Genomic DNA, 25747 nt, shown 5'->3' on the forward strand with positions numbered 1-25747 from the left:
GTGTAGTGTGCACATGTGCCGTGTACATGTGTCGTGTGACGCGTACATGTGTGGTGCCTGTATAGTGTGCACATGTGCCGTGTACATGTGTCGTGTGACGTGTACATGTGTGGTGCCTGTGTAGTGTGCACATGTGCCGTGTACATGTGTCGTGTGACGTGTACATGTGTGGTGCCTGTGTAGTGTGCACATGTGGCGTGTACATGTGTCGTGTGACGCGTACATGTGTGGTGCCTGTATAGTGTGCACATGTGCCGTGTACATGTGTCGTGTGACGCGTACATGTGTGGTGCCTGTGTAGTGTGCACATGTGCCGTGTACATGTGTCGTGTGACGTGTACATGTGTGGTGCCTGTGTAGTGTGCACATGCGTCGTGTGGGACGTACATGTGCCGTGTGACGCTTACATGTGTGGTGCCTTGTAGGGTGCACATGCGTCGTGTGGCGTGTACATGTGGCGTGGGGCGCGTACATGTGTGGTGTCACGTGTGTCGTGCACATGCGTGCTGTGTGCTGCCTGTGCGGCGAGTGAGGGGCGCGGTCACGAGCGTGCGGCCGTGGAGAACAGGAGGAGCGTGTCCCGGGAAGGAGGGAGAGGGACGCCGAGGGGCAGCGGTTCCGGCCCTTGAGCCACACACCTGGACGCCGGCGGCCGCTGGCGGCCTGAGCTGAGCGCTCGTCCGGCTCGTCGCGCCGCGGCCGTCAACTCTGGCGACTTCCGGGAACCCGCCGAGTCCCCACAGGCGCTCGAGAACCTCGCGCCCCACGCGAGACCGCGGCGCCGGGAGTCCCGCCAATCAGCTGCCTCTTCTGCGGCGGCCCCGCCCACCGCGGCGCGAGCGCGTTGAGGGCGGGGCAGTAGCGGCGGCCTATCGATCGCTCTGGCATAGGCTGCTCTGCCCTGCGTCGCCGCCGCCGCGGTCAAAACCCCGCAGGCTGTCTGGTTGATCGCCGAGCGGGAGTTTCGGCAGCGCCCCTGGATCCCGTGCTGTGCCGGAGGCCGCAGCCGCACCCGCGCGGGAAGCATGGTGCGTGGGGTGCGGGGGTCGTGTCGGGGCCGGGGCGCTCTGCGTGCGGGGGGTGGCCAGGCCCGTGTCCTGTGCTTCTCGGAACGGCCTGAGGCTACGGGCATGGGGGCCTGAGCCTTCGGGAGGCTTGGGGCGGTGATTCAGCATCTGAGGCCGCCGGCGGCCGCGGCTTTCCGGGGAGGCTTTGGGGCGCTGGGGGTCCCTGGGGGGGCTTTAGGGTGCTGGGGGAGGGGCTTTGGGGCGCTGGGGGTCCCTGGGGGGCTTTAGGGTGCTGGGGGAGGGGCTTTGGGGTGCTGGGGGGTCCCTGGGGGGCTTTAGGGGTGCTGGGGGGTCCCTGGAGGGGCCTTGGGGTGCTGGGGGTCCCTGGGGGGCTTTAGGGTGCTGGGGGGTCCCTGGAGGAGCTTTGGGGTGCTGGGGGTCCCGGGGGGGCTTTGGGGTGCTGGGGGAGGGGCTTTGAGGTGTTGGGGGTCCCTGGAGGGGCTCTAGGGTGTTGGGGGTCCCTGGGGGGGCTTTGGGGTGCTGGGGGTTCCGGGGGGGGCTTTGGGGTGCTGGGGGTCCCTGGGGGGCTTTAGGGTGCTGGGGGAGGGGCTTTGGGGCGCTGGGGGTCCCTGGGGGGCTTTAGGGGTGCTGGGGGAGGGGCTTTGGGGTGCTGGGGGGTCCCTGGAGGGGCTTTGGGGTGCTGGGGGTCCCTGGAGGGGCTTTGGGGTGCTGGGGGTCCCTGGAGAGGCTTTGGGGTGCTGGGGGTCCCTGGAGAGGCTTTGGGGTGCTGGGGGGTCCCTGGAGAGGCTTTGGGGTGCTGGGGGTCCCTGGAGGGGCTTTGGGGTGCTGGGGGTCCCTGGAGAGGCTTTGGGGTGCTGGGGGGTCCCTGGAGGGGCTTTGGGGTGCTGGGGGTCCCTGGGGGGGCTTTGGGGTGCTGTGGAGGTTCCTGAGGAGCTGGGGGTATCGGGGTGGTGTGGGGGGTCCGGGGGGGACTTTCAGAGGTTTCTGGGGGCTGGCGGTGCCGGGGTGGTCCTAGGGGAGGTGGGGGGTGCTGGGGGTTCTGCTCCCGCGGGCCCGGCAGAGATGGCGAGCGACCGCCTGTCACCCGCCTCCGGTGCGGTGCTGGCTCGGGGTCGCAGCCACTTTGCTGACCCTAGTCCCGCCCCCCCAGAGTCGTGCTTCAAGGAGCCCAAACTTACCCAAACCCTCGGGAGACCAAAGGTTTCTTCTGTTAAGATGCCAACGGGCTTTGATACCGAAGCTGCTTGGAAGACTCCAGCCGGCGGGGCGGGGCGGGGAGGGTGGGGAGGGGGGTTTCTGCAAAGAGACCCTCATGCCTGAGGCTCCAAAGTCCCAGGTTCGAGCCCCTGCACCCCCATAAACCAGAGCTGGGCAGTGCTCGGGTAAAAATAAAAGGCTTCAGCCAACCACCTTCAACGCCCAGAGCCCCCCGCGATGGGCAGGTCACAGGTTTCATTCAGTCCACAAACACCTGCTCGTCGCTTTCATTATGCCGGGCGTCCTTATCACGGTGCTGGGGGTAATTCAGTAAACAGGTCAGAGAAAACGCCCTCCGAGAGAAGGAAGGGGGTGTTAGGGGATGAAATGAGAGAGGAATCGGAAGATGCAGAGGCTGCGGTTTTCCTTTTGATTTTTTTTTTCTTTTCTTTCTTTCTTTACTAACTGGATGGAGACAGCCAGAAATCGAGAGGGGGAGATGGGGGTGAGAGAGAGACACCTGCAGCCCTGCTTCACCACTTGCAGAGTTTCCCCCCCTGCAGGTGGGGGTTGGGGGCTCAAACCCGGGTCAGGGCGCATTGTAACCTGTGTGCTCAACCAGGTGCTCCACCACCCGGCCCCTAGGTCTCAGTAGTTTTGCAGGTGAGTCAGCTAGAGTTGCGGGGTTAGGCATCCCGGATAGTCCTTATGGCCATTTCCTAGGCCGAGGCAGAAGGAAAGAGCTGGAGAGAAGGAGAGGGAGAGGGAGGTGTGCAGGGGTAGACAGCAAAGACACTCCCATGCTTGAGGCTCCAAAGTGCCAGGTTCAATCCCCTGCACCACCATAAATCAGAGCTCGTCAGTACTCTAGTAAAAAAAAAAAGAAGGGGGGGGGGGCAGGTGGCGGTGCACCTGGTTGAGCGTCCGTGTTACCATGCGCCCTGACCTGGGCTCAAGGCCCCCAGCCCCACCTGCAGGGGGAAAGTTTCAGGAGTGGTGAAGCAGGGGTGTAGGTGTCTCTGTCTCTCTCCCTCCCTACCCCCTCCCTACCCTCTCCATTTCTGGCTTTCTCTATCCAATAAGTAGATAATTAAAAAAAAAAAAAAAAAACTTAAAAAATTGAAAAAGAAAGGAAAGTCGGCCTGTGGTGAGCTCTAGTAAACGAGAACTGAGGCAGCGCACCTGGCTTTCCCGGGAAATGTAGATTTTCACCACAACACCGAGTGGGCTCAAGCGGTACTGGGGCAACAGAGTCGGGGAGTCGGCGCGGCCTCACTGCCTTCGGCTAAGAGTGCAGAGTGTCTGTTGCTGAAAAGAACTTTCTAGCAGGTGGGGTTTGTAGTGTCCTTGCACTCATCAGTCTGTTCCTTTCACTTTCAGTTTCGCAACCAGTATGACAATGACGTCACTGTTTGGAGCCCTCAGGTAAAAGAATAGTTTGTACCTCTATGAAGCTGCTTTTTGCTTTGTCGTCTTTTGAGAAGATTCCTTTATTATTGGAGGGAGACAGAGCAATGGAAAGGGGTGGAGGAGATAGAGGAGAGAGGCGCCTGCAGCCCTGCTTCACTACTCAGGAAGTTGTCCCCCTGCAGGTGGGGCCAGGGGCTTGAACCCGGGTCCTTTCGCACTTAGCCTGGCCCCTTGAAGCTGCTTTTTGTTTAGAAATTCATGAGGTTGTAGACTGTGAAAATGAATATTAATCCTCTCAGATATTACTAGACTTTAAATTTACCACTCAAGTAAGTTTCCTGATTTGGAAAAACCAAACCACACACACACACACACACACACACACACACACACACACATACATCACTTGAGACACAGTTGTGCTTACTGGCGATTTAGAAGCTAACTTGACATTTTTATAAAGGTACCTTATAAGATGATACTGAGATGTTTTTGGTTTTTTTTTTTTTTTTTTTTTGGTTGTTTTTTTTTTTTTTTTCCCTCTTTAGGGCAGGATTCATCAAATTGAATACGCCATGGAAGCTGTTAAGCAAGGTTCGGCCACTGTTGGTCTGAAGTCGAAAACCCACGCAGTGCTGGTGGCATTGAAGGTGAATAAAGCAGTAGATACGTCGTCCTTCTCGTGAAATCACAACAACTGTGCATAGGATTCACGCTGTAGATAACCCTGTTTTTATATTTTTATGTCCGATGTGGTCTATATACACAGTGGAAAACCACACAGCTATTAACAATGAACCCACCTTCTCTGACCCATCTTGGATGGAGCGAGAAGGGATTACGTTAAGTGAGCTAAGTCAGAAAGGTAAAGACGAGTATGGGATGATCCCACTCATAAACAGAAGTTGAGAAAGAAGATCTGAAAGGGAAACTAAAAGGAGGACCTGACTAAATTGAGAGTAGAGCACCAAAGTAAAAACCCTGGGGTGAGGGGGAGGGTGAAGGTGGATGTTCGGCTTCACGGGAGGGGATGGGATAGGACACAGTCTTTTGGTGGTCGGAATGGTGTTTATGTACACTCCTATTTGTAGTCATATAAATCACTACTTAATATGGGGGGGAAATTGATTGAGTGTCTCAGACTTTTTAATGCACAGACCATAGGCTGAGTCTTCAATATGTTGACTCTTAAAAGCTTAGACCAGGGAGTCAGGCGGTAGCGCAGCGGGTTAAATGCACGTAGCGCAAAGCACAAGGACCAGCATAAAGATCCCAATTTGAGCCCCCGGCTCCCCTCCTCCATTTCTCTCTGCTCTATCCAATGACAACAATAATAATAACAACAACAATAAAAACAAGGGCAACAAAAGGGAAAATAAATAGTAAGAAGAAAAAAGACTTAGACCAAGGAGAACAGAAGCAACTGGTGGCACAACTATATACAAATGTCAAAGGACATAAATTATGGTGTTGTTGTATATGATACAGGAAGTCTAGCAAAGGGAATTTTCAAAGTTAACCCACTTGCCAAATAATGTGATTATAGCAATAACTATCTATTGCCTCCTTAAACGCTAAGACAGCAGGAACCTCCCACATCCTCTGTAGAGCCTAAAACTATTTATCTTAATGAGAGAAAGATACAGAGAGACCAGAGCACTGCTTATCTGTGGCATATGATAGTGCTGGGAATTGAACCGGGGACCTCGGCGCCTCAGCTCTGAAAGTCTTCTGCAGAGCCATTAGGCTGTTTTCCCTGCTCTCTGTCTTGTAGTTCTAATAATGTCTCTGCTTAAAATAGAGAGCGCAGTCAGAGCTTGCTGCACATCAGAAGAAAATTCTGCATGTTGACAACCACATTGGTATCTCCATCGCGGGACTTACTGCTGATGCTAGACTGTTGTGGTGAGTATGATGATGACAAAACAACAGCAAAGCCCTAACTGATGCCAACTACAGTTTCTAGAAAAGATCCAGATACTTTGGGACGTTGTCTGCCAGGGCATGTAAAAATTAAGGTGGGGGTTCTCTTACTGGATTTTGATTCAGTTGTTGAGTATTTAACTTCTTGATCCCTATAGAAGTAGCTACTAGAATTATTCATATTTATATTCATACTTTTTGACACACTGAATAATGTGGTACTTGTTAACTCAGTATTTATAAGGTGACGTTATGTCTAAGAAGAGCGAGTGTGCGTGCGTTTCGCTTAGCCAGGACCTTGAACATGCACTGCCGCTCGCCTTTGTTAGTCAGATAGGAGAGACATCATAACACTGGAGGCAGCCTCTTCCTAGGCTGTGCTCACGCACTGCCTGTTGAACTCGGTCTGGTACCCAGTATCTCTTCTACAGTTCTGCCCAATGGTGATAGAAGTAACATTACCAGCTCACCTGAGGGTGTCCAGTATATATTCTGTTTCTATTTCACGCAGGTGCTTAACTGGGAAAATTTTAGTCTGCTTCAGAGAAAAGAGAGCTGCGTGTTTTGTTTTGTTTTGTTTTGTTTTTTGAATTTTTTTTTTTTTTTTTTTTTTTTTTTGCATCTGGTCTTTGTGTGTGTGAGAGATTCCACTGCTCCCAACAGATTGTTTGTTTCCTTTTAGTTTCAGATAGAGGGCAACAGAGACAGACAGACAGGCAGACAGACACCACAGCACTACTCCACTATTCGTGGAACATCCTTGGTGCTTTCATACGATGCCGCAGGCTTGGGCCCAAGTCCTCACACAGGAAAGTGTGCACTGTCCTGGGTCTACTCTCTTGACTCTGGAGTTGGCATGCCTTTTTGCTGGTTCAAAAACTAGAATTTAGACAATTTGTGGGCAGTAAAAAAGAAAAAGAAGGGGGGAGAAGAGAAATATGATTACTCCTTTCTTTATCCTGTAAATTGCTTTGAGACAAAAGTTTTCTAGAACTAAAAAATATTCTTCTTTTTTCTAAAAAAACAAAACAAAACACCAAGTCTAGAGCTTACCTTGTAGAGAACATACTTTACCATTTATGTGGACCCGGGCTCAAGCCTCCAGCCCATCAAATGGGAACATCGTGCAAAGGAACAGCTAAGTGAATGGTGGAGAAGTGCTTTGGTGTCTCTCTTTCTGTCTCTCAGACAGGAATGTCCAGTACAGCCCTGGTGGGAATAAATAAATGAATGAGTAGATTTGCTTGAGTCTTGTGAGATTTTTGTTTGTTTCAGGATGTAATAATGACTACATTTTCTTGTTTCTTTTTTTTTTCTTTAGTAATTTTATGCGCCAGGAGTGTCTAGATTCCAGATTTGTATTTGACAGACCGCTCCCTGTGTCTCGTCTTGTGTCTCTAATTGGAAGCAGTATCCTTTTTATGCTAATATTTACAGACATGAATGTTAAGAATTTTGATACTTGATCCTTGTGTTAGTTATTAGAAATGTAATGTATAGCAGGTAAGACTGTGGAAAGTTTAAGGTGAGCTGCTTTCAGTAGCACACTGCTTAAAACTTCTGAGATTAGCATCCAGAAAGTGGCACAGTGGAACAGTGTTGGAGTTGGCCTCTCAAGCATGAGGTCCCGAGTTCAAGTTCTGACAGCAGAGGTATAGAGCAATGTCTAGTTCTCCTTTTCTCTCACAATAATAAATAAATGTTTAAAAAATAAAATTCTACTAAAAATATTTAGGAGAATTATGGCAAGTTTTACCCTGGAAGAATGGCCTTTATAAGCAGTCTACACTTTGCAGACAAAGGAAGTACAGTTCAGGAAAGCTATCCAAACATTGTTTTTAAAGGACATTTCACATTCCTTACTAGTGATTCAAGATGTCTCCAGAAATCCTTGACCCCACTATAAATCCAAATGAATGAGGCCCTTTAAAGATTTGTTTTGTGGGCAGGGGGTAGACAGCATAGTGGTTATACAAAGAGACTCAGATGCGTAAGGCTCCAAAGTCCCAGGTTCAGTCCCATGCACCACCACAAGCCAGAGCTGAACAGTGCTCTGGTTGAAAAGAAATAAGAAGGAACATGCTCTGTGAGTACTCATTTTGGGGATTGGCAAATAGTGGGTTTTTTTTTAAAAAAACTAAGTCAAAGAAATTTTGCTTTTTTTCCCTTCCTGTGGTTGATTATGGGACAGTTAAGGGAAACCAGAGTTCTGTGTTAATGGTATTTAACTAGAAAATAAAGATAGTCACTTTATTCCCTGTTAGAATAAGCTCCTTAACTAGAATAAGAAACCCAGATCCCAACGCAGCGGTATGGAAGGAGACCATATGGCGTCGGGCTGCTTATTGCTGGCTATGATGTAAGTTCTTAGACTATTCGGTTTTAATGGATTATTTTCAAATTTTAACAGACATGGTAAATTTTTTAAAAATATTTATTTATTTATTCTCTTTTGTTGCCCTTGTAATTATTGTTGTTGTTGTTGATGTCATTGTTGGATAGGACAGAGAAATGGAGAGAGGAGGGGAAGATGGGGAGAGAAAGACAGACACCTGCAGACCTGCTTCACCACTTGTGAAGCGACTCCCCTGCAGGTGGGGAGCCGGGGGCTTGAACCGGGATCCTTGTGCTTTGCGCCACCTGCACTTAACCTGCTGTGCTACCGCCCGACTCCCAGACATGGTATAATTTTACCTCAACCAAAAAAAATCAAGAAATATGTAACTCTTTTTTTTTTTTTTCCTCTTTCTAGGACATGGGCCCTCACATTTTCCAGACGTGCCCATCTGCTAACTATTTTGACTGCAGAGCTATGTCCATTGGAGCCCGTTCTCAATCAGCCCGTACTTACTTGGAGAGACATATGTCCGAGTTTATGGACTGTAAGTGACTCTCCTCCCTCCACTCTTTATATATAGTGAGAACAGTGTCCTAACTGGAAACCGTCGACTTTATAGGAAGAGTGTTTTTTTTTCTTATTTTTTTTTAAGAAAACAATGCCCAGAAGGGGCCAAGTGGGGGCCACATACCTGGAAGGAAACTCACAGTACACTTGGGCCCAGGTTCAAGCCCCTGGTCCCTACCTGTGAGGGGTGCTTTTGCTATACAGTCTAATGATGCTATTCATTATTTCCTTCATGAAAGGATCCATGGTCTTTGTTAGTAGATTCGTCCTTTTGTTATGCTAAGCTAAATCATATGCCTGACTCCTATGTAATATAGCTCAGCATTTTATAAAATGTGTTCTGTGAGTTCTTTGTAAAAGGAATATTCAACTTTTTCTATGTGACTCATGTTACCCTGATTTCAGACTACTGACTTGAATGGGGGGGGGGGAAGCCTACCATGGAGAAAGTTAAAAAATAATTGTTAATTTCTTGCATGTAGGCAATTTGAATGAACTGGTTAAACATGGTCTGCGTGCTCTAAGAGAGACACTTCCGGCAGAACAAGACCTAACTACAAAGGTGAGTGTATTTTCCGCCTGTAGGTATTAGCATTGCATCTGTTACATAAATGTCAAGAGGAGGAACCAGTATGACTGGAATGAATGCAGTGGGGGTTTGTTTTAAGGTAGGAGAAATGATAGCACATTTGCTGCATGGTCAGGAGAGAGATCTAACATAAAGAGAAGTGTGAAGGGAAGTACACATTCAAGTAGGAGAGTTGGTCTTAAGAAATTAGTCAATTATAGTAGCAGAAAGGGGGAGAATGTAGTGGATATGGTGGGAATTTGTTAAAATCCTCTCTGGCGTGCTTCTATTTGCCCCCCCTTTTTCCCTATTCTGTCATGAGAGCAATAGGAGGAGAGAGAGAGAGAATCGGACATCATCACTGACACATGCACTGCCTAGGGGTCAGACCCTGGGAATTCATGCTTGGAGTCCAATACTTTCTGCAGTGCGCCACCTCCTGGACCACTCTTTTTTTGTTTGTTTTTCTTTTTTTTTCTTTCAATGAAATAGGTGCAGGGTATTTAGATACAAGGAACATGATGAATGTTAAAGTTGTTCAGGAGAAGGGAGATTGGATGATTCAGGGACCAGTACAGTATAATGTAGGAAAGATTAAAAACTTGTTTCAAGTGGGTCAGGCGGGAGCGCAGCGGGTTGAGCGCACATGGCGCAAAGCGCAAGGACCAGCAGGAGGATCCCGGTTCAAGCCCCCGGCTCCCCACCTGCAGGAGGGTCGCTTCACAGGTAGTGAAGCAGGTCTGCAGGTGTCTGTCTTTCTCTGCCCCCTCTCAGTCTCTCCTCCTCTCTCCATTTCTTTCTGTCCTATCTAACAACAACGACAACAGCAATGATAACAACAATGATGAGGACAACAAGGGCAACAAAGCGAGAAAAAAATGGCCTCCAGGAGCAGTGGATTCGTGGTGCAGGCACCGAGCCCCAGCAATAACCCTGGAGGTTAAAAAAAAAAAAACTTGTTTAAAGTTAATGACCTAAAAAGATACCAGTCAATATTATAAATTCATTTTTTTTTAATTTTTAAAGAATTTATTTATTCATGAGAAAGATAGGAGGAGAGAAAGAACCAGACATCACTCTGGTACACGTGCTGCCGGGGATCGAACTCAGGACCTCGTAGTTGAGAATCCAGTGCTTTATCCACTGTGCCACCTCACAGACCACTATAAATTCGTTTTTATAGTAATTGTATAATTATTTCATATGTATGTAAAGGCCTTATAGCCTGCATACTCTTTTTTTAAAAGTTTTTTCCTACTACAAAAATGCTATTCTTTTATGAAATTAAGAAATCCCATTAAATTCTTTTAGGTATCTGGCTTCCTGATCCAATATCTTTATTTAATCAGACACTGGTCTGTTTGTACCTCAGGTTTTTATCTAATATCTCCACTTATCAACATTCATGGAGCACTTTAAGAATTAACGGGAATGTGCAGTGCAGTGGCATACTCTGTTAATGCCACATATTACACAAAGACCCGGGTTTGAACCTGCTTCCCACTTTCAGAGGGCGCACTTGATGAGCAATGAAGCAGGTCTGCAGGTGTCTTATCTTTCTGTCTCTGTGTCCCTTTCTTCTCTCAGTTTCTCTATATTCTAACACCAATAAAATAGAAAAGGGAGGAAGGAAGGACGGGGCGGGGAGGCAGGCGGGCAGGAAGGGGGAACATTTAACACTCTAGGACTCCAGGTCATGTCTTTACCTAGCCTGCACAAATTTGATTCTTAGCTGCCTTACTTCCTAAGTGACTTCTTCCTTAAACAGATTAATATAGATTTTTGTGGTTATTCATGATTAACCAAAAGTGATTATGAACTCTGCAGAAGAGCCTGCTAGTTCCTTTTCTTCCTCCTGCTTTTTAAATTATTTTAGTTTTATTCAAGTACAATATATACTTTGATTTGCTTTTTCATCTCAACATGGTATCAGAAGAACTCTTCCAGCCTGAATTTTTTTTTTTTTTTTAATTTTTACTCCCTCCTCCAGAATGTTTCCATTGGAATTGTGGGTAAAGACTTGGAGTTTACAATTTATGACGATGATGATGTATCCCCATTCCTGGAAGGCCTGGAAGAAAGACCACAGAGAAAGGCACAGGTATATAACTGAGTCTGTCCTGAGAGGCTTTAATCCGATCACAACCTGTTGTTTCTGCTACCACTGTGGAAACCTGCCATTACGCATCCTTAATCCTTAAGATCGACTGACAACTTCAAATGGCAATAGAAAAACCAAGAGCTGAGTAAGAAAAATATTGTGGGAGCAGTGATCTCCATAAATGGAAAAAGGGTTGATTTCATTATGTATTTCCTGCGGTGATCTCTGGGTTCTTTTGTTGGTATCTCATGTGGTTTCTCAAAGTTGAGAGGTGGTGGTAGGACATCCAAGACACAGCTGTCTCCCCCCCCTCCCCCCAGTATTGGTGATTTAATAGTGGCTTGCAAGATTCTAAGATTACAGAGTATAAAAATCTTACCCTTACTGCCAACTCTCTTACTCCACTCTCACCACCGAAGTTACATTTGTAACTTATATTTTCTAGATAACTTAAAGGGATAGTGGACTAGAGCCTCTGTCAGTGTCCCTGGGCCTGTTCTTGTAGTCATGGAACCTCTTCACTAGGGGCTCCAGCAGGGTAGCAGCTCGGAGCTCATAAAAGTTCAGAAGTGAGAGATTCTGAAGACTTGAGACCCAGGCCTAACCCAGCATCACCTCTGCAAATTCTTTTGATTACAAGTAGTCATAGGGCCAGTCAGAATCGCACAGGGATGCGGACAGAAGACAGTTTCATTGGGAAGCAGCTTTGGACACGAAAATTGACTTCATAAAGATTGAGAGAAGAGAAGAGTCAATGTGGTGGTGACTCATGTTAAATACTAGGTAGTGTTGTTGAATGTTTAGAATCTACCTTTTATTTTTTTCAACATTCACTTATTAACTATATAGAGAGGGGATGAGAACGCACCAACCAGTGCATCACTCTGGCACATGATGTTGAGGATCGAACTCAGGACCTCATGCTTGAGAGGCCAACACTTGATCCACTGTGCCACCTCCCTGGTCACAAGAATACACATTTCTTATTTACAAATGCTTATTGTGGCAGTGGTATAATTGAAAGTATAGTGTGTGCAGTGTCTTGTACAGAGTTTTGTGCATCGTGAACCTTTTTTCCATTGTGTTAAGGGTACTAAACTCTTGTTGGCACTGTCTGGAGGAGCAGCACTTGCATTATATAGACAGCTGTTGATAGAAACCAGGCCTGTTGGGCTGGAGAGAGAACTCACTAGGTAGGGTGTGCGTTTTGCCACGCACGAGACCCAGGTTTGAGCCCTAGCACCACGTGGGTACACCATGGAATTAGAGGAAGCTCCGGTTTCTTCCTCTTTCTCTGAGTGAGTCAGCTCTGGAATGATGAAATCACCCTGGCTCTGTACTGTTTGGGAGGGGGGGGGTGTGACAGGAAACTTTGGACTGCCGGAAGTGCCGCTTGACTGGTTGTGTTGATTGTATTTTTGCTGTGCTTGAGAGTGTTAAGGGGGAAAGGATGCCTAAAAAGTGACAACTACGTTTTAAAGCTAATAGTGACTTAATAGATACCTCTATTCTTGAGTGAATAAAACTATGATAAATGCTGAAATTACTCAGTGACTGGATTATCAGAATTGTAAACGTATCTTTAAAAAAAAAAATTAAAACAGGACAATAAAATAAAGAGTCCATACTATCTTCTAACCCCTTTCTCTTATAAGTTTTTTAGGATGTAATGTTTGTGACTAGAGATGTGTGTTTATCAAGTGTTATTTTAACATTACTTTCTTTTTTATTTCCTTCTGAAGCCTGCTCAGCCTGCTGATGAGCCTGCGGAAAAGGCCGATGAACCAATGGAACTTTAAGTGATAAACCAGTGCTGTGTGCTTTTCTCAGATATGTAAGAATTCAAGAACTCACCCTAATGACAGTAATCTATAACAAAAAGAAGCAGTCTAGTGGAAATCAGTCCAGATGTGAATCTTTTTCCAGATAACCTCATTGAAACCATATAACGGGGTGAATTTTTCTTTAAGAGGGTCTAATCATTTTCTAGTAGGTATCTGCACTCCTGTTTTTATATGAACAATACAGTGTCTTTGTAGCGCTTAACACAACTGTGAAATAAAGTTGTTTCATCTGGTGGTGTGTGGGGTTTTCGTTTGTTAAGTAGCCTCTTAGAAGAAGTCTGAGAGTCCTGCCAGTTATCGGCCCTGTTTGCCAGCTGAGTCTTATTTTCAGTGGTGGGGAAAACAGTACTTCTTGTTTATCACAGCTTTATGCCAGTTACCTAGCGTAGGAGTTGGCTGTATGAGAGGACATGGAGGATCGTTTCGGTATATTAATTTCAGAACTCAGCCTTGGGAATTGGTCAAGACCACTTTCCAGCAGGACAAGCAGCAAGGTTATTAGCCTCTGGGCAGCCTTTCTTTCAGTCCAACAGGTGACAGTAGTTACAGCTCCATTCTCAGTCCTGGGGTCTCTCGGTCCCAAACTACTGTTTCTTTGTGCCCTGCCTGTCCCGCTGCTGTAGCATAACCTTTAAGATACCTTACGCTCTTGCTATGCACTACGTGTGCAGATATCTCTACCCCTGTAAAGTAAAACCTAATTTAGAAGAAAACCAATTTGTGGGGGGGGGGGGGAGACAAACAAAAACCCTAACAGTCCAGAATTTCAGTAATTCCCGTAACAATTTGGTCATAATAAATGGTACATTTTCTTGTACTGTGGTGAGTCTCCAGGGAACTGGAGTGGGTACAAGCAGTCCTACCTCAGAGACGCCCAAATCACTAAGCTTTCTTATGGCCAAGTGTAGCCTTTATGTTTTCTGGACCTTTTTTATACTGACTGTCACCTCCTGTTAAGTGGACTTGGAAACCAGATAATTGCATTTGTAAAAATGTCACATAACGGGCCAGGTGGTGGCACACCTGGTTAAGAGCGCACATTACAGTGCACAAGGACTCAGGTTCAAGCCTCTGATCCCAACTTACAGGAGGAAAACTTTGAGTGGTGAAGCAGGGCTGCAGGTGTCCGTCTTCCCCTCTCTGTCTTCTCCTCAACTTATCTATCTCTATTCAATAAGAAATACTTTGAAAAGGTGGGGAGGGGGGGACCCAGTGTTCGTGGTGACGGAGGACGACAGTGTGGTTGGTAGAGGGTGAAGTGAATCTGTGCTGTAAAGGTGTGAAACTCTCTGCTCATAACAGTCTTAGTGAATCAACATTTACTAAATAAAATCATTTTTAAAAATCTAAATTGACATTAGGACTAAAAGACAAAAATTTACGTTTATAGAAGAACCCATTAAAAATATTCCATGTTATCCCAGTTCGAGACCCCGGCTCCCCACCTACAGGAGGGTTGCTTCACCAGCGAGGAAGCAGGTCTGCAGGTGTCTGTCTTTCTCTCCCCTTCTGTCTTCCCCTCCTCTCTCCATTTCTGTCTTACCCAACAACAACAGCAATAACTAATAACAAAGGCAACAAAAATGGAGACAAAAATCCTCCCAGGAGCAGTGGATCTGCAATAACCCCTAGGCAAAAAAAAAAAAAATACCCTAATGAAACAGTCCTTTTAAATTATTTTATTTATTGACTATAGACAGACACCTGCAGCATTACCTCACTGCTCATGAAGCTGCCCCTTTTGCAGGTGGGGACCAGGGACTTGAAGCCAAGTTCTTGCTCATTGTAACGTGCCCTCAACCACCTGCCTCTGCAGTGAAACAATCTTACATGCTCATCTTGACTGATTTCAGGGAACTGTGCCAAGTGAGAAAAACCAGTCTCCAAAGGTCTGATGGGATTCATTTTATTTTTTAATTTTTGCTATCTCCCCAGCCCCTACTTGAAATGACAAATACACAAATGGAGAACAGCTTAGTCTGAGATTACGGAAACAAGTGGCCGTGTCTGAAAGGGAAATGATAGGTGGAGCAGGTGTCTATCTTTCTCTCCCCTCTCTTGTCTTCCAACAGCAATAATAGTAACAACAGCTAGGGCAACAAAAATGGAGAAAATGGGCTCCAGGAGCAGTTGATTCTAGTGCCGGTATGGAGTCCCAGCAGTGGCCCTAGAGGCAGGGAAAAAAACAATTTGCTAGTAATTGGCCAGTGAGTGAGTTGGCGGTAGAGCACAGGACTTGCAAAGATGAGATTCGGAGTTTGATCCCTTGTGTCTTATGTACCAGTAATTCTCTGATAAGATTAAAGCCCCTTCTCCATTTTATTTATTTTTTTAAGGAGAAGAGAAAGTCAAATGGGTGAAACTAGGCGCGCTATGGGGTGACTTTAGACCTTGAGGTAGGTTTAGTCCTTGGTGACAGTATCTCCCCTGATGCATAAAAAATATTTCTAATCTGTAGAGTGCTCAGAAAGAATCCCGGGTAGGACCAAAAAATAAATAGCAGAAATCACACCAGTGCACATTTCATGTTCTAGTAACTTCAGCATTATCACAAAGATTCAAACTACTGGAGAAGCAAGACATGAATCGGGACGCGGCAGCGGTGCACCGGGTCCAGCACACGTCATACTGAGCTCACACCTGCAGGGGGAAAGCTTCACAAGCTCTGTGTCTGCCTCTATCTCCCCCTCCCTCGTCCTATCCAATAAAAGGGCCGGGAGGTGGGTTCATAGTGCAGGCACTTCTAGCGTTTGCCCTTCTTCCGTAGCCAGTCAACAGCGTCAGGTTGAAAGCTGTCAGGAGCTGCTTGTTGCTGGCTTTGAAAGTGACTGGGATCCATGTGGATTCAGTCGGCTAGGAAGGATCGTCAGTTTCCCCAATGAATGGGGACTCACGGGATGCACCACGAGAAGGTCGATCCAATGCATCCCCAGCAATAACCCTGGAGGCCAAAAAACGAAACTTGGTCTGGGAGGTGGTGCAGTGGATAAAGCACTGGACTCCCACGCTGTGAGTTCGACTCCCCTCAGAGACTGTGATATTCAGGCTCTCCTGTCTCGCTAATCAATAAGTGAAATCGATTAAACAATCAATCTTCTGGTGTTCTTTATGGAGGAGCACAATTTGACTTTTTTTTTTTTTTCTATTTTGGGTAGAGTCAGAAGTTGGGGGGGCAAGTGGTGGCGCACCTGGTTGAGCACACAAGGACCCAGGTTCGATGCCCTGGTCCCCACCTGTAGGGAGGAAGCTTCGCGAGTGGTGAAGCAGGTCTGCAGGTGTCTCTCTGTCTCTCTCCCTCTCTATCTCCCCCTTCCCTCTTGATTTCTGGCTGTCTCCATCCAGGAAGATAATTAGAAAAAGAAGAAGTTGAGAGGGGAAGGGCACCTGCAGCACTGTTTGGCCAGTCCAGGAGCCGCCCCCCTGCAGGTGGGAGCAATGTAACCTTCTCCGATCTTAGTTACTGCCTCCCTTTGCTAGTGCTAGAGCTGGTGCAGGCCTGCCAACTCCCAGGCTATTCTACAGCCCTTGACGATGCTTCTCCAAATACTGGCGAGAGAGCCGACTTAGCGCCCTGCCCTGCCCTGCCGGGCGCACCACCCGCTCGCTCTCCGTCTCCATCCCGTGCAAGTGGAAGAAGCTTCATGTGAAAAGAGCCTCCCTGGGGCAGTGAGTCCCGGTGACGCCCAGGAGTAGCAGCAGAATGGGTTCCCTCTCCCCCACCCCCACCCCCACTTGTTTAGAAGAACCTGGCTGAGTGCACAAGGACCCGGGTTCGAGCCCCCCAGGCCTCACCTGCAGGGAGGGGAAAGCTTAGCAAGCGAGGAAGCAGGGATGCAGCTGTCTGTCTGTCTGTCTGTCTCCCTCCCCTCTCCATGTCTAGCTGTCTCCAATAAGTATATTTTTTAAAATTAAAAAAGAAAGGAGTCGGGCGGCGGTGCAGCGGGTTAAGCGCAGGTGGCGCGAAGCACAAGGACCGGTGTAAGGATCCCGGTTCGAATCCCCCGGCTCCCCACCTGCAGGGGAGTCGCTTCGCAGGCGGTGAAGCAGGTCTGCAGGTGTCTGTCTTTCTCTCCCCCTCTCTGTCTTCCCCTCCTCTCTCCATTTCTCTCTGTCCTATCCAACAACAACGACATCAATAACCACAATAACAAAATCTACAACACCAAAAAAGGGCAACAAAATGGAATAAATATATAAATATTAAAAACTTTTTTTAAACAGAAGGGGAAAAAAAGACATTTCTAAGCGGCGTTCAAACACACAAATCACTTCTGGTCCCCGCCGCGGCCCCAGCGAAGCGCGCAGCCGAGCGGCGCAGGAGCTTGTCCCGTGTCGCCCGCCGTAGCCGCCGCCCCGCCCCCCTGCACGGCAGCCCCGCCCCCTGCGCGGCAGCCCCGCCCCCTCCACGTCAGCCCGGACGCTGCGGTGGGAGCCGAGTCCGCCGCCTCGCCGTCGCCCCCGCCGCTGCCTCGCGGAGCCCCGGAGCAGGTCACGAGCCCCCCCGCGTCCGAGTGGCCTGGGGAGGGGGACTAGGAAGCGGGGGACCAGGGGGCTGACTGCGGCGGGACGATGAGGAAGGGGCGCGACTAGGCCGCGGGCCTCGGGGCCTGGCTGTGGGGCGCAGCGGGAGGCTGGAGCTGCGGGCCGGGCGCCTCTCTGTCTCTCCGGGGAGCTCCCCTCTGTCCCTCCGGGCGGGGCCCCTCTATCCTCCCCTGGGGTCCCCTCTGTCCCTCTCCCGGGGTCCTCTCTATCCCTCCCGGCAGGATCCCCTCTGTTCCTCTCCCGGGGTCCCCGCTATCCTCCTCTGGGGGTCCCCTCTCTCTCCCCTGGGGTCCCCTCTCTCTCTCCCCTGGGGTCCCCTCTATTCCTCCCCTGGGGTCCCCTCTCTCTCTCCCCTGGGGTCCCCTCTATTCCTCCCCTGGGGTCCCCTCTCTCCCTCCCCTGGGGTCCCCTCTCTCTCTCCCCTGGGGTCCCCCCTCTCTCCCCTGGGGTCCCCTCTCTCCCTCCCCTGGGGTCCCCTCTCTATTCCTCCCCTGGGGTCCCCTCTCTCTCTCCCCTGGGGTCCCCTCTCTATTCCTCCCCTGGGGTCCCCTCTCTCTCTCCCCTGGGGTCCCCTCTATTCCTCCCCTGGGGTCCCCTCTCTCCCTCCCCTGGGGTCCCCTCTCTCTCTCCCCTGGGGTCCCCTCTCTCTCTCCCCTGGGGTCCCCTCTCTATTCCTCCCCTGGGGTCCCCTCTCTCTCTCCCCTGGGGTCCCCTCTATTCCTCCCCTGGGGTCCCCTCTCTCCCTCCCCTGGGGTCCCCTCTCTCTCTCCCCTGGGGTCCCCTCTCTCTCTCCCCTGGGGTCCCCTCTCTCTCTCCCCTGGGGTCCCCTCTCTCTCTCCCCTGGGGTCCCCTCTCTCTCTCCCCTGGGGTCCCCTCTCTCCCTCCCCTGGGGTCCCCTCTCTATTCCTCCCCTGGGGTCCCCTCTCTCTCTCCCCTGGGGTCCCCCCTCTCTCCCCTGGGGTCCCCTCTCTCCCTCCCCTGGGGTCCCCTCTCTATTCCTCCCCTGGGGTCCCCTCTCTCTCTCCCCTGGGGTCCCCTCTCTCCCTCCCCTGGGGTCCCCTCTCTATTCCTCCCCTGGGGTCCCCTCTCTCTCTCCCCTGGGGTCCCCCCTCTCTCCCCTGGGGTCCCCTCTCTCCCTCCCCTGGGGTCCCCTCTCTATTCCTCCCCTGGGGTCCCCTCTCTCTCTCCCCTGGGGTCCCCTCTCTCCCTCCCCTGGGGTCCCCTCTCTATTCCTCCCCTGGGGTCCCCTCTCTCTCCCCTGGGGTCCCCTCTCTCTCTCCCCTGGGGTCCCCTCTATTCCTCCCCTGGGGTCCCCTCTATTCCTCCCCTGGGGTCCCCTCTCTCTCTCCCCTGGGGTCCCCTCTCTCCCTCCCCTGGGGTCCCCTCTCTCCCTCCCCTGGGGTCCCCTCTCTATTCCTCCCCTGGGGTCCCCTCTCTCTCTCCCCTGGGGTCCCCTCTCTATTCCTCCCCTGGGGTCCCCTCTCTCTCTCCCCTGGGGTCCCCTCTATTCCTCCCCTGGGGTCCCCTCTCTCCCTCCCCTGGGGTCCCCTCTCTCTCTCCCCTGGGGTCCCCTCTCTCTCTCCCCTGGGGTCCCCTCTCTCCCTCCCCTGGGGTCCCCTCTCTCTCTCCCCTGGGGTCCCCCCTCTCTCCCCTGGGGTCCCCTCTCTCCCTCCCCTGGGGTCCCCTCTCTATTCCTCCCCTGGGGTCCCCTCTCTCTCTCCCCTGGGGTCCCCTCTCTATTCCTCCCCTGGGGTCCCCTCTCTCTCTCCCCTGGGGTCCCCTCTATTCCTCCCCTGGGGTCCCCTCTCTCCCTCCCCTGGGGTCCCCTCTCTCCCTCCCCTGGGGTCCCCTCTCTCTCTCCCCTGGGGTCCCCCCTCTCTCCTCTGGGGTCCCCTCTCTCCCTCCCCTGGGGTCCCCTCTCTATTCCTCCCCTGGGGTCCCCTCTCTATTCCTCCCCTGGGGTCCCCTCTCTCTCTCCCCTGGGGTCCCCTCTCTCCCCTGGGGTCCCCTCTCTATTCCTCCCCTGGGGTCCCCTCTCTCTCTCCCCTGGGGTCCCCTCTATTCCTCCCCTGGGGTCCCCTCCCTCCCCTGGGGTCCCCTCTCTCTCCCTTGGGGTCCCCTCTCTCTCTCCCCTGGGGTCCCCTCTCTATTCCTCCCCTGGGGTCCCCTCTCTCTCTCCCCTGGGGTCCCCTCTCTCTCTCCCCTGGGGTCCCCTCTCTCCCTCCCCTGGGGTCCCCTCTCTCTCCCTTGGGGTCCCCTCTCTCTCTCCCCAGGGGTCCCCTCTCTCCCTCCCCTGGTGTCCCCTCTCCCTTCTGTCCCTCCCCGGTGGGACCCGCGGAAAAGGAGCCCTGCACCGGGCCTCGAACTCTCGCAGCCCGGCAGGTGCATGTGGCTGCTGGATAAACCTGGCGGGCTGGGGCTGGGGGACCGTCCCGGTGCTGGGCCGCACTTGCGGAGGACAGTGGACGGCGCTTCCCAAGCCCCGGGGGAGGATGACAAGTGGTTTTTATTTTCCTTTTATTTTTATTTATTTATTTATTTTTTAAAACATTTTATTCACTTACTTTTACAGACACAGAGAGAGGTGCACACGGAGGAGACCGGAGCCCTGCTCTGCTCTGGCTGACGACGAGGGGCCTGGGGGCTTGAACCTGGGGCCGGAGAGCCTCGGGCTGGACAGTCTTTGCAGAACCATTTTCCCGTCTCCCCAGCCCAAGCTTCTTTTCCTTTTTTCATCTTGACTGATTGATTGATAGAGACAGCCAGAAATGAAGAGAGGGAGACAGACACCTGCAGCCCTGCCTGACCGCTGGCAAAGCTTCCCCCTGCAGATGGGGCCCAGGGGCTCGAGCCCAGTAACGTGTGTGTGTTTAGCCAGGTGCCCCCGGCTTTTATCATTATTGCTCTTCTGTTAGGACTTATCTTTACGGAGTGCGGTATAGCTGACCCTCCCTTTCTTTCACGGTCTGCCACCCCAGCTGGACTTAAGATCTCATTGCTTACTGTGTAAATTGGATTTTTTTTTTTTTTAATTACTTTATTAGGGAAATGTGGGTTTGCAAGGGTTGTGGGGCTTTTGCTTGTAATGATGGCCTTGTTTGTTTGTTTTTTTCTTCTAGGTTTCCTGGCATTCACCCTCTTTAAATCTCCTGGCCAGGGTTCATTGTAACCAGGAAGCATGACGGCTGCAGAGAACGTGTGCTACACGTTGATTAACGTGCCAATGGATTCAGAGCCCCCGTCTGAAATTAGCCTAAAAAATGATCTAGGTAAACTCTGATAGTATTTCAGAAGCAGAAGGAAGAAAATGAAAATCAAATGCTGTTGTCAAAATTCTTTAATTAGTAATCTCTTTTTTTCTATCTAAATGCTTTCTCCTGGATCTCCTTATTAAAATTTTTTAGTAAGATCCATCTTATTAAAAAATGAAAAGTTGCTACTTAATTGGTTTTTAGAAGTGAAAGGACATTTCAGATTAATTTAAGTCTAAAAAATGCGGTAGTTTACTTGTTAGATGTCCCTCAGAATAGCATAATGTCTTGTGAAACTTTTCCCCCTGCAGGTGGGAGCCCCGGGGCTCCAGCCCTGGTCCTGTGCCTTGTAACATGCAGGCTCAACCTGATAGGCCACCACCCAGCCCTTAAGTTTTGAAAACTTTGTAGATGTGGAAAGAAGTGTTCTTCACTTCTGTTTGAATTTAGGAGACATGGCAGTGGAGATTGAGGGACTCTGGAAGTACAGGTGCTGATAGGTGCTTCACAAGTTTGCTCTTAAACTTCATTTATTAAAAAAAAAAATGGAAAAAAAAGACTTACTTATAGAAAGAGAGGTGTGAACTCAGGACTGACTCCGTGCTTGAGAGCCCAACACCTCCCAGGCGCCACCTTAAAATACCTCCAACCTTTGGTTCCAAGTAGAGCTTTATCCTGCTCAAATGTGGGGCTTGCTGACTTGTTCACAGTAAAATACTGACTGTGAAGAAACCATCTGCATTTCAGTGATAGAGCTTTGTGCTTCTTGGACTTTGTGTCCTTTACATTATGAAACAGATTAGAAACTTTATTCAGGCCAGGAGAGTGACTCAGTCATAGCACTCATGCTGTTCCTACATGGAGCCTCTGGTTCAGTCCCTCTACTCATGGTTTAAAAAAGTGTTTTAAACCTTTTCTTTTTCCTTATCCAGAAAGGGTTTGGGACGGAGACCAGAATTTCTGTTTCAGGTCCAATGAATACTACTTTAGCTACTTGGAACTTGGCCAGATCTGTTTGGTTTTTGTAGTTATTGTCAACAGCTGTTTCTCCTAATGCTTTTTTTTTTTTTTAGCCAATGTCACAAATTTACAAACTGAAGATGTACCCAGATGGACTCTCACTTTATCCTTTTGTATTTTGTGTTTGCGCTGCGTATCTTGTTTTGACGTGACACACCCCCAGGGGTCTCGAGACGGCACAGCTGATACGTACACTGAGGCAGGTAGCCGTGTGTGAGAAGCCCATCTGAGGCGTTTGTGCTTGCTTGTGGTCAACCACTGAGCTACACCCCCAGTCCCAAAACGTTGGACTGTCTTAAAGAAAAGTACTGATCTTTGTGGGATAAATTTGGCAGTACCCCGCTACGCTACCGACTTAGTCCAAGTGCCTGAGGATAATCTCGCTCTGCCACATGTGGAAATAATGAAGCCAAACTAGTAACTCGTAGAGTTTTAATTGACCTAATAGAGTTCTAAAGAAACGTAAATCTTTCCTACTAGTCTTTCCCCAGTCTGCCTCTTTGGCAACCATAAAGAACTCTGTATTTAAGAGCACTTAAAGTTCAGTTGTTGAAAATATTCAAGCACAACATCACAGAGCACAAGGACCCAGGTTCAAGCCCCCGGTCCCCGCCTGCAGGGAGACAGCTTCACAAGTGGTGACGCAGGGCTGCAGGTGTCTCCCCCTCCCCTCTCAATTTCTGTCTCTGTTCAATAATAAATAAATAAGTAAATAAAAGAAACCATAGGAAATGCACCTTGTTTATGGGCTCCAGGCTCCCTTCCTGTAACGTCTATATACAGGTTCTAATTCTTGCCCTCACAGCAGCTCGCAGAGTCTGAGAGACGTGGTCACTGTCTTCTTCATCCTCTTCCCTAGATGTTGCTTTAGCCTCGTGGCCTGAACAATCACAGTAGCAATGTGTTTGTCTCTGTATTTGGGATGAAAGGGTTTTTACCAGAATTCAGTATGTAGTGACAATGATGGGATCATACGTAGTTTTTGCATAAGATAGTCTTTATTGCATTTTTCAAGACCAGGTAAGAGTAAACTAGCATCTTAAATTGTTATCCTTAAGTCTAAATAATGATTACTAGTCACCTGCTATGTTTTAATTTCTTTAATTTTTTGTTTTAAAGGTAGTCTCTTAATAAAGGTTCTAGAGCTTTATAACCTGTGATAGGATTTCGGAAATAGTCTATTAATACCTAGATTTTTTTAATTTGAAGTGATGAAAAACTCAAAGTTCTCTCTCAATAACAATGGTTATGAAAAAAAATGGTGCTGATTTTATTTGAAAAAATACACAGTGACTGAAAACTGCATTGTACTCAACACTATCTGTGTATACTTTGAAAAATAATTATATGTGTGTTTGAAATGTAAACTAGTATGCGTATAGATTCATGGTCTCTATATTAAGTCCATTGGATGGGACCAGAGTTCTGATGCTTTCGTGTTCTATGTAAAGAATTGCAAGTTTGGGGCCAGGTGGTGGCACACCTGGTCGAGCACACATGTTACAGTGCGTGAGGATCCAGGTTCAAGCCCCTGGTCCCCGCCTGCAGAGGGAAAGCTTTACAGGGGTGAAGCTAGTGCTAGAGGTCTCTATCTCTGTCACCCCCTTCCCTCTTGATTTCTGGCTTGTCTCCAACCAATAAATAAAAATAATGAAAAATTTAAAAAGAATTGCAAGTTTTAGAAATAAGTGACTTATATAAAGACATCTAGCTTATTTGTAGCAGTCAGGTGGATATTATCTTGTGTTATTACCTGTCTTGATTGCCAGTGCCACGGCAATCAAGAACATGTTTGTTGCTTTTTGAAGTGACATGGTAACTTTCTCTTCAAGTAATTGGTTTAATTTTTGACCCCCCTCAGAAAAAGGAGATGTGAAGTCAAAGACTGAAGCTCTGAAGAGAGTGATCGTCATGATTCTGAATGGTGAGAAGCTCCCCGGACTTCTGATGACCATCATCCGGTTTGTACTGCCCCTTCAGGACCACACCGTCAAAAAGTTGTTGCTGGTGTTCTGGGAAATCGTTCCCAAAACAACCCCTGATGGGAGACTGTTACATGAAATGATCCTTGTGTGTGATGCGTATAGAAAGGTAAACCAAGCCATTATTATTTCTCAGTAGTGTTTTGATTTTTAATAATTATAAAGTTGGTTAAATGGACTTTGTTTTCATTTGCAAATGAAACATTGGATAGGATGTACGATGCAGTTTCTCACACCTGAGAAGCACATAAAGTGTTATCATAAAAGATGCTTTATTCAGCAAGGGCAACAAAAGGGAAAATAAATAAATTTTTTTTTAAAAGATGCTTTATTTTTTTACTTTTTTTAATTTATAAAACAAATATTGACAAGACTGTAGGATAAGAGGGGTACATTTCCACACAATGCCCACACCCAGAGCTCCATATCCAATCCCCTAGAAAGATCGGAGACTGCTCAGCTCTGGTTTATAGGGGGGCTGGGGACTGAACCTGGGACCTTTGGGGCCTCAGGCATGAACGTCATTTTGCATAACCATTAATCTGTCCCCAGCCCATAAAAGACATTTTATTATTTTTTTAAAATAATTATTTATTAATGAGGAAGATAGGAGGAGAGAGAAAGAACCAGACATCACTCTGGCACATGTGCTGCCGGGGATCAAACTCAGGACCTCATGCTTGAGAGTCCAAAGCTTTATCACTGCGCTTCCTCCTGGGCCACAAGATGTTTTTATATATATATTTATTTTCACTTTTGTTGCCCTTGTTTTTCATTGCTGTAGTTATTATTGTGCAGGACAAAGAGAAATGTAGAGAGGAGGGGAAGGCGGGGGAGAGAAAGACAGACACCTGCAGACCTGCTTCACCACCTGTGAAGCGACTCCCCTGCAGGTGGGGAGCCGGGGGCTCGAACCGGGATCCTTGCACTTTGTGCCACATGCGCTTAACCCGCTGAGCTACCACCTGACTCCTGTTTTATTTTTTTAATCATCTTTATTTGTTGGATGGTGATAGTCAGAAATCAAGAGGGGAGAGGGAGGCAGAGAGGCACCTGTAGCACTGAGTCACCACTAAATAAGAAATCTCCTGGCTGTTAGTGCAGGCCAGTTGCATTTCAGTTTAGTGACAGATGCTTTGACAAAGCTGTAGAGATTGCACCTCTTTATTTTCCATCATCATACAATGCTGCTGTTTTTGGTGGTTTTTTTTTTGTTTGTTTGTTTTGCTTTTTTTACTTCCACTTACACCTTTAAGAAAAAAATAGCAGGTGGCCTGGAAGGTGGCGCAGTGGATAAAGCGTTGGGCTCTCAAGCATGAGGTCCCAAGTTCAGTCCCCAGCAGCACATGTGCCAGAGTGATGTCTGGTTCTTTCTCCCTCTTTCCTGTTCTTCTCATTGCTAAGTAAAGTATTTTTAAAGTAATAATAATAAAAATAAAAGCAGCCAAGTATTTAAATTCTATATACATTTGTGGTTTTGGTTGTGAAGCGCATTTCAAAAGAAACTGCTTCCTTATGATTTACTTCAAATTCTGGTGGAAGCGCTTAAACTGACTGGTAGGAAACCAAGAGAAGCACATTCAAAATACTGATTCACACTGGTGGGAAAGGGTGGTTCTGTGAAGACTAATGGCGCTAGGTAAGAGCCACTAGGGTGAAGCGGGCTGTTTCAGATACTCAACAGTTCACATAAAATCAAAGAAAAACTGGTTTAGAGAGCCGGGCATCTATGTCCAATGATAACAGTTCAATACCTGGTTATTTTATTTCACATTTTTCTTTCTTTTTTTCTTTTTTCTTTCTTTCTTTCTTTTTTTTTTTTTATTAGCTATATCTATTGGCTAGAGACAGCCAGAAATCAAGAGGAAGGGGGGAGAGAGAGACCTAGCCCTGCTTCACCACTCGCGGAGCTTTTCCCTGCAGGTGGGACCAGGGGCTCAAACCTGGGTCCTTGCACATTGTTAAATGTGCGCTCA

General features: G+C 48.5%; 2 protein-coding genes across 2 annotated transcripts in view; both read left to right on the forward strand.

Annotated features, from left to right (window-relative positions):
* The first annotated feature begins 894 nt into the window (after positions 1 to 894).
* On the forward strand, positions 895 to 13209 carry PSMA1 (proteasome 20S subunit alpha 1). Its single transcript, XM_007521141.3, has 10 exons — positions 895 to 1028; positions 3606 to 3650; positions 4184 to 4285; positions 5437 to 5540; positions 6880 to 6968; positions 7847 to 7917; positions 8311 to 8440; positions 8946 to 9025; positions 11022 to 11132; positions 12875 to 13209. The coding sequence occupies exons 1-10, from the start codon at positions 1026 to 1028 to the stop codon at positions 12929 to 12931; spliced, it is 792 nt and encodes a 263-aa protein (XP_007521203.1). The 5' UTR covers positions 895 to 1025; the 3' UTR covers positions 12932 to 13209.
* A 4147-nt stretch (positions 13210 to 17356) lies between these two features.
* Positions 17357 to 25747, forward strand: part of COPB1 (COPI coat complex subunit beta 1) — a 39563-nt gene continuing 31172 nt past the window's right edge. Inside the window, exons 1-3 of the mRNA XM_060177121.1 lie at positions 17357 to 17464; positions 20638 to 20787; positions 23651 to 23880. Coding sequence (XP_060033104.1) covers positions 20697 to 20787; positions 23651 to 23880 — 321 coding nt within the window. The 5' untranslated portion in view covers positions 17357 to 17464; positions 20638 to 20696. The remainder of the gene's footprint in view (positions 17465 to 20637; positions 20788 to 23650; positions 23881 to 25747) is intronic.

Source organism: Erinaceus europaeus, chromosome 17, assembly GCF_950295315.1.
Source record: "Erinaceus europaeus chromosome 17, mEriEur2.1, whole genome shotgun sequence".
NCBI classification, from domain to species: domain Eukaryota; kingdom Metazoa; phylum Chordata; class Mammalia; order Eulipotyphla; family Erinaceidae; genus Erinaceus; species Erinaceus europaeus.

What these genes read in the sequence shown, in the direction of transcription:
- PSMA1 (XM_007521141.3), top strand. An exon ending in TATGTCCGAGTTTATGGACT is followed by an intron (nt 8,441 to 8,945) that starts GTAAGTGACTCT and finishes TCTTGCATGTAG; the next exon opens with GCAATTTGAATGAACTGGTT. An exon ending in GACCACAGAGAAAGGCACAG is followed by an intron (nt 11,133 to 12,874) that starts GTATATAACTGA and finishes TTCCTTCTGAAG; the next exon opens with CCTGCTCAGCCTGCTGATGA.